Source organism: Anarhichas minor, unplaced genomic scaffold (assembly GCF_050575085.1).
Source record: "Anarhichas minor isolate MPS153535 unplaced genomic scaffold, ASM5057508v1 ptg000014l, whole genome shotgun sequence".
In the NCBI taxonomy this organism is placed as follows: domain Eukaryota; kingdom Metazoa; phylum Chordata; class Actinopteri; order Perciformes; family Anarhichadidae; genus Anarhichas; species Anarhichas minor.
In genome coordinates, this window is record NW_027466460.1 from 6,543,889 (window position 1) to 6,552,500 (window position 8,612).

At 41.7% G+C, this 8,612-nt stretch overlaps 1 protein-coding gene across 5 annotated transcripts in view; it reads left to right on the forward strand.

Annotated features, from left to right (window-relative positions):
* Nucleotides 1-8,612, forward strand: part of ctnna2 (catenin (cadherin-associated protein), alpha 2) — a 254,867-nt gene that overhangs the window by 16,233 nt on the left and 230,022 nt on the right. For all 5 annotated transcript variants that reach the window (XM_076091888.1, XM_076091887.1, XM_076091891.1 and 2 more), the window contains exons 2-3: nt 4,550-4,745; nt 7,366-7,532. In XM_076091888.1, coding sequence (XP_075948003.1) covers nt 4,550-4,745; nt 7,366-7,532 — 363 coding nt within the window. The remainder of the gene's footprint in view (nt 1-4,549; nt 4,746-7,365; nt 7,533-8,612) is intronic.

An 8,612-nucleotide genomic window follows, 5' to 3' on the forward strand; every position in this document is an offset into this window, starting at 1 on the left:
CGGATCCTAGGCTGCTCTATCCTAAAATAGCAACATGTATCGAGTAAACAAATCTGCAAAACATAACCAGTCTAGCTTTTGAACGTTAAAAACGGCTTGCCAAAACTGCGTCTCCCCCGTTAAACCACAATTTACGCACAAATCGTTATCCACATTTGTAAACCCTATTTTTTTATTTCTTTCTAGTACATGTATTACATATTTGTGACCATTTTGTACCAGGGTTGACGAATTACAAGGTCCTGTATTGTGCATTTTTCACTGTCACACCATCATGAGGCTGATTGTGAGACTTGAATACCATGTAGCCATTGTTAATATTATTAGTAACACCTCTGCTTTTCCTACTATGACGAGCCAAAATGTCTGCTGTGACAGAGACCCATAATTCATGTTTTTTTATCAGTTTGCAGCCGTTTCCGCTGTATTTCTTTTGAGCTCATTCTGAGGACATGCGGCGAGGCATCTGCGTGCAGACGCAGCGAGATATCATAAAAATAGAACAGTTAAATCTGTATGAAGGTAGATAAATTTAATTTGCCTCAGTGCATCCTGTGAGGTTATTGCGGCATAATTAAATATACATCAAGCTTTTTTTTTTTAAGTCACTGTTGCAGAACAAAGCGTCAACAAGCTTTGACTTTACTGATTGGATCTCTGTGGAAAGCTACATGACACATGACACATGACACACCCCGTGTATTCCACGGCCCAGACCTGTGTTAATGAATAAATGAGCAATTGAAGTGCAGATGAATTATGCAGACCCATAACTCGGTATGTTCTCATTCTCTGTTGCAAAATGCATGATGTAGGTATAAAAGTTGGATTCAGCCAAGATGAAATAAATCCATACACTTGACCCCTAATCTCCGAGCTAACATGTCTGAAGAAGGTAGAGGCTGCAACAGACAGCACCCAAAGTTTGTAGTTTGCCTACAATTCATGTCACTGTGGGATTGTCTAATGTAATTACTACTTCCACAGAACTGCATCCATGGAATCTCTGGGGGCTTTGCAGAATTAAATAAATCTCTAAACTCTGTTAAAAGGCATTTATTTTAATTAAATTATTAATAAACGGATAAGCGTTATAATTCAAAAATCCCCTCCCACGTTGGTTATACATCCAGTGAGCTGGTACCCTGGACACAGAACCCATAACATGAAGCAATTACAAACGGCATGTGATCAAACGACGTATCTTTCATCCGTTGTCTGTTGGCTGCTGCTGCCCGTGGATCTAATGTGTAATGGTATGGGCAGCCAACTTATGGATGTCATTAGCCAAAATGATTGCCCTGCTCGATTAAAACGGCATTAAATTCTTTAGCTGTTTTTCAAAAGACCAGGTGCACTACAAACATTATTTCAGCGTGATGTTATTGCCACCATGAACAGTGCCAAACAAATGAAACTTCTGTTTTTATTGACGACGCAATGAAGGCAGATGCCTTCCACGAACTCTACTCTTCTAAACAATGAACCCCAATGTGACTTTTTAAAGCACAAAGTGATCATTGATGAAATGATATTAAACATCCAACCTCACGCAGGTCAAGGCTTGTATTTAATTGTCCAGTGGTGCATTTATTAAGCTATTCAAATAATGTACTCCTTGCAAGTTATGTGTATAACTGTGCTTCCTGTCTTCTCTTTGACTGGCTACCTCGTACTTGTGGAAAGGTCCTTGGTCCTAGGTCCTCGCTCGTTCTGTTATACATTAATGACGTGAAATCTATTTGCGTACGTCACTGTTTTCTCGATGAGGACGACTTGGCTTTACTGGTTACCCAGAAGAAGAAACCAGGGAAGTGATGAATTGAAAAACATCAGTAACTGACTGAAAATGAATTGTCTTTGCACCTTGGGAAAACTGAATCTATATCATTTGCTTCTCAAGTAAGGTTGAGTAGATTCTTGGAGCTCAGTATTACAGTGGGCGACACTGTGGCTAAAACATTACCAAGGTGAACCACACAATCTAATTTCAGGCCCAATTTTTGGATAAGTGAACCCTGAGTTAGCCTCAGTTTTAATACAGCCTCACTTTGACTATGCCTGTACTACAAGGTGAAGAAGCAGCCCAAGGAGGATTAAAACTAAACTTCAAACAGCTCAAAATAAACTACTAAAGGTGCGACTGAACCGTAGCTCCATGTCTCCCGTTGGCCCTTTCCAATTCAAGGAATTAAAAAGGTTGACGGTAGAAAATAGGGTACGGCAGGAATTGAGACTTGCTCGTATAAGATTGTTGAAGGGTAATGAGCCAAGGTATTTTAAGAATTATTTTGGGATAGTTAGGGGCTCTCATAGATAATTAGCATGTGCAGGGCCACAGACATCGTGCCATGGAAGTTTAAGACATGTTACGGGCAAAATACCTTTCCCTACTTGGCAACAGTAGAGTGGAAAAGACTTTCAGTAGAAATAAAAATCAAGTCAGTCCTACAGGTTTAACCCTGCATTTGGGAAATGATTTAAAAATGTATGTGGGTTTATGTATGCATGGCACACATGGACGCAGGTTATGTGCACTCAGAGGCTGGGTGAGTCTAATGAAGTGTCCACACTCAAAGCTGCAGGGCCGCTTTATTGGAGTACGGGGTCGCCTGGTGAGGGGGCCACTGGGTGTACGTGTATCATATCATAGTTATGGATGTAAATAGGTGGACAATGTGTTATGTAATTAACTTGTGCACGTAGGTATAGTTAGTGTGTTGATGTTATTTTCCTTGCTCTGTAGCATATGTAAGGATGTATTGTTGTTTTTTTATGTAGCCTATGTGACTATTCATGACTGTTTTTTTCTATAGTGGCCTAGTAACTATCAACACCATGAGGCGGTACAAAAACTAGCATACTGAGTGATAAGTGGCTTAACTGTTGACCAGCTGCCTTTACTGTATCTGTGGTGTCCTGGTATATGATTTAAAAAGACACTTGATAGCCAATCATAAAACAGTATTTGCTTTCCTCATTCCCAGGTGTATCAAAGACTTAGTGTAATAATATACATGTATAATATGGTAGCTAAAGGAGCAGTGTGCAGGATTTAGTGGCATCTAGTGGCGAGTATGCAGATGGAAACCAACTAAAATATAGTTATCAATATTATGTTCCATTTCTGCTAAGAGATCCTCCTAAATCCTACACAATGTTCCTTTAAGGACCTGCGCAGAAGGAAATCACATGTTTTGCACCACTAGCTGCCATTGAATCGGCCTGGACACTGTGTGTGCTGTTGATTAGCTTGCTGAACAACAATCACAATAATTCTCACTGCGGTCTGTGAGGTGGAACCTGAAAGGATAGGGAGTGTATTTGTTCATGTGTCTGTCGGTGGTGGTGGATCTGGGCTTCTTGTGTGGTCAGAGGGGAGTTTGTGTCGCAGGTTTGTGAACGCTTTCATGTGTAAATATAATGATGCGTTATTGATTCAACAAACTTAGATTGGAATAAACACACGGCTGCACTTCATAATGAGCGCTCGTTCAGCTGTGGCAGCTGATGCAGAGCAGATGAGCTGACGGTGAACAGATGTATCAAAGTTAGTTGTCTGGGCGGCTTTGAATACAGATTTTGTTTTTTAAACGATGTCGTTAAATAATGAATTACTTTTTAGTCCAAATAGTTTCAAAAGACTAGAGCGGTCTCGTGTCAGCCCTGCTATTCCTGACTGCATCCTGAGAAAGGACATACATCATTGACGCTTTTATTCCAGTCCAGAAGCCCTGAAGTAATGCAGCCGAGACAGGACATAACTTTGCTCTTAGCAGCTTTTTAGAGTGAAGGCCGTTTGATATAGTCGGCAAACTAATTATATCACCCGATTGTGCAAGTTCGGCTGCTGTCTGACCAAACCAAACGCATGTTCTCAGTGCATGGCCGTATTCTCTCCAAGTGCTTAACAGATATTTCTATACCATGAGGCTTGCATGGTCTTGAGTGTGACCTCTCCGACTGCTGATTAGGTAAAAGCTTTTAGCCTGAAGTGAGGATGTGTGAAATGTGTCTTTTATTCTCGTGACACTTCCAGCATCAATAACATTAACACACATTGTGTTTGCTTAAAACACATGTCCCTGCATGTCATCCTCCTGCCTGCTGTGGGGAGAGATTAATAGTTATAGTCTAATACAGACATTTGTTTTGACTATAATAGAAGCTTTCATGGAAAGTGTTTTATTGCATTTCTTCTACAAAACATACTGCAAAATGCTGACTGTACCCAAAACAATTATATAAATTGTGTTGGGTTCAGTAACACATCATCCTATTGACTCTTTGCAGTGTAGGCTCTCCAAAATCTGACAGTAAATAACATTTATATTTATTTATTTATTATATTTTGTTTTACAACGTTAGGAGAGCAATGCTTCAGTCAAGCCTGTGGCTGATCTCCACAATGGCAGTGTGCCATGACCCCCAAAGCCAGGATTACTGTTTGCAAATGCATAAAACCTGCACTTTTTCCCACCCTCGTGTTGTGTTTCACATGCTGTTAATGTCACTCAACCAACTGTAATGACCTCTCCTCTTTCCCCAGGTGACCACCCTGGTGAACACCAGCAACAAAGGGCCATCCAGTAAGAAGAAGGGGCGCTCCAAGAAGGCCCATGTCCTGGCAGTGTCTGTTGAGCAGGCCACCCAGAACTTCTTGGAAAAGGGTGAGCAGATCGCCAAAGACAGCCACGACCTCAAGGAGGAGCTCATTTCTGCTGTCGAGGACGTCCGTAAGCAAGGTGAGCTCGTTTGGATGTTCCTATGCAGACACAATTTTACATTTGACAGATATTGAGTGGAACTGAAATAATTGGCACTGCTGGAACCAGTTGCTGTAAAAAGGACTGGAATGCCAATGTTGTTTTCTAGCATTGAGGGGCTACCCAAGGAGAGTAATTGCTATACAAATTATAATGTTTGGACGCGTATTAAGTGCTCCGACTGTCAGAACAAGTCAAATGTTTAAAGTTATGTGCGCTTTAAACCGTTGTAGAGTTAAGAGTGGCAAGGTAAATCCATTAAATACAACAGATTAGTACCCATTAGCTTTGGGCTTTACTTGGCGCATGCAGCTTCATGAATGTAATGAGCCTAATTATGGAGTTGTTTACCCTAAAGTCATGCATCGTTAGAGCTTCGACTGTCTGTGATAGTGGAGAGCCTTGCTGAAATTGTAAGACATTAAAGAAGCCCACTTTCATTAGCAACAACTCTTCACTTCAACAAATCATGCTCAGTCTTTGGGGGAGCTCTCGCTCTCAGGGGTCAGTGTCACAGTTTTCAAAGTTTCTCTTCGGTCAGTGTGCCTTTATGTGAATCAGATGTTTGTCCCCAGAACGGAATTGGATTCCCCGTTCGATAACTGCATCAGCAGAAAGAGCAAATGTAGCTCGGCAAAGCGTATGTTGTGTTGTAGGGGTATTCCTCATCCTGCACTGTCAGCTCCTCTTGGCCGCCGGTACTGTTGAACACTGAATATATTGGCACTCAGCTCTTTTGAGGCGTGAAATGGACTGTTGCCACACAGGTCATCACCACAGCTGACATCAAAAAGGACAGAATCAATTGTCCAACCTGTTTGGCATGTGAGACAAAACCAAAGGAAGGCTGTTAAAAACAAAAAAAGGTTATATGGAAGACATTCTATATCTTTGGGCCTGTTTTGAACTGATGCTCATGAATAATTACACTGCTCGTTATGCCCTTTGAAAAAAGGCAATGAATGGAACTCAGTACCCTGCACCAATCTCAGGAAAAGACCTTGGTTGACCATCACCAGAAAACAAGATGAAAGTTAATGCTCCACATCTCTTCACCTTTTACTGCCATTATGAAAAGATGAGCACGCTCACTAGCCCTTCAGCACAGACGTGGGCTGCTGATGGGACACTCTTTTCATTCTCTCTTCGTACACTTTTTTCCTAAGTTGGATATCATTACATGTCAGGGAGAATTATTTTATATTAATAACTTTGGAACTCAGAGGCCAGAAATGTGCTATGTTCACTGTACAAAGCGACCTTTAGCAGCCACTAGATGTGTCCCCAGATGGCATCATTGGCCTAGTTAAGGTCACTCTTAAATACGCCATCACCTCATCAGACCCGTGTCATGGTGACTTCATCATCCCAAACCCCTTTATCTTGTCATGATTCAATTATGGATGCTGATTTCAGACCACAGAGGGGTTGAGTAATCAGGCCCTTTGTACTGTCACTCCTCACTATATCACTGGGCCAGGCAGACTCATGGCACTATCGGCGCCAGTCTGTGTTTGAGTGCCTGCCTTGTGTATGGATGTTAGGATGCGTCTGGTGCATTTTCACCTGTTTTTTTGTGCACTCTTGCTCAGTATTTTCAATTAATGCTGAGAGAGCTGGCACTCTTACCCTGATGGAGGCAAGGTAGCTGAAAAACGTTGGAGTAAAGCATGGTGTACTGGAAACAAACACTTTCAACAAACAAAAACATAATAAGTCTAACGTGAGGTCAAAGCCTGTGCTGATGCCCCGTTCTACATGAAGGGAAAACCCCAGACTCGGCCCCACCCCTTTCCTCTTATCACAGCTGATCATCAGATTATTAACAATAGTTCCCAAAAAAAGATTTTTTCAGAATACAAATTCAACATCCATTCATAAGAGAAAGGAATGTATTTAGATCCCACGAATGTATCAGAATATGATTTATAATCAAAACAAAAAATATGACTCCGACAAATGGGTAGTTGTCTAGTTGCATCAAAACTAAATTGTTTGTGGTAAATAAACATGGAAAAAGGCGTTAAAACAAAGAAACTTGTATTAAAACAATAAATAAACATGTTTATGCAGTTTGTATTAATGGTTAGAGCTGTGAGGGATGCATTTTGATCAGAGACAAAGGAATTGCTGCTTTTCTGGTACGTTCGATGATCCGAGGTGAACTGGTTGAATCACAACTGAACCTCTTTGCAGCACGTTATGTAGAGGGGACGGCTCAGCACTCATGACCATTCTGTAAGGCTTCTAGGTTACAAGCTCATTGATTTCTGTGCTCGTGTGGGTTTGAGTCAACTGGAGCAGGCCAAATTGAGATGCATTTCCTAACAAGCAACACAGTTTCATGAGCTCTGAATCGGATGAAGCAAGTCAGTAGTGGGCCTTAAACCGGTTATTTACGGGGCAGACACAGATTCAAGGAACAATCAGTCATCTCAATGTAGTCATACCACGACCTCTGTCTTCAACTGGTGTTAAACAATGTATACATGCAGAGTGTGTATATACAGAATACACACATACATATACTCACTCACAGATGATCATATACTGTCTGCTATTGGGTGAGATATAATCATGTCTCCCTTTCCTCTTGCAGGAGAGACGATGCGTAATTCCTCGTCAGAGTTTGCCGATGACCCGTGTTCCTCTGTGAAACGTGGCACCATGGTGAGGGCCGCCCGCGCCCTGCTCTCTGCTGTCACCCGCCTGCTCATCCTCGCTGACATGGCTGATGTCATGCGGCTGCTGGCCCACCTTAAAATTGTAAGTGCGACCGTCACCTTATTTTAAAACAGATATACTGTTCCTCTTCCCGAAGAACTAAGTGTACTGACCCTGTGACCTCAGAGATATGAAGCCATGGGGTTACACTTACTGGTTATGTTGTGTTAGAGTTAGAATACTCATGTTAATGTATGTAGCGTGCCTGGACATAACAGATTCATCCCCAAATCTGTTTTGCAACTGATAGAATCAAGTGTATCAATAAGACTTGCAAGTACACCGGTGTTCGTCAGATGTTCAAAAAAAAAAGTCTTCCTCTGTTGTGTAGTCCACAACAGCAATGTATGCTTTCATCACAGCCTCTGCAAACATTAGCATACAGATGAGGCATGGCGGAATATCCTGCGACCACACTTCTGATTGTACTGTATTAATATCATACTATAGTGCCTTGGTGTGATAAACCAAACATACCCCTCCCACTCGCCGGCTGTAGAGTCATTTGTAGAACACAGGTTTCGTAGTCCTTTATGGTGAAAATGGCTCAGGCTTTGAAAGAGAAGGTAATACAGAGTGTTAGGAAGAATGATATGCAACTGGCATGATCTGAATCAAACTCGGGCCTCCATGCACCTTCATTCACTCCACTGTCTCTCTATCTCACTCACACACACACACACACACACACACACACACACACACACACTCACAGTCCTCTCTTCCAAGCTTCACTCTTGAGGCCCACAGAGGGACTTAACTCTAGCCAGTATAAGCTCTGCCATCAAAGGCCACTTAAAAGTTATCTCTCTCGCTCTTCTCTCTTTTCCATTACATCTGGTGCATCACTTTCATTAGGGATAGAAAGGAGTTTAGAATGGGAGTGTACCCGTAAAAAGGGGTGGAGATTGCTGAAGTGAGACCCATTAAAAGTGCACAACTAAATGCTTGATGCTGTTAAAAACCCGGTTGCTGTTATTGTTTTATTTTAATGTATGTTGTAACATTTATGGTTTTATGCATGTTTCAGAATCGCACTATATAGATCAATGTATGCTAGTTTTCAAGTGCATCCACTAAGTGTTTTGGAAGATCCATTATTCTAGTTGTGTGTCTGTGTGT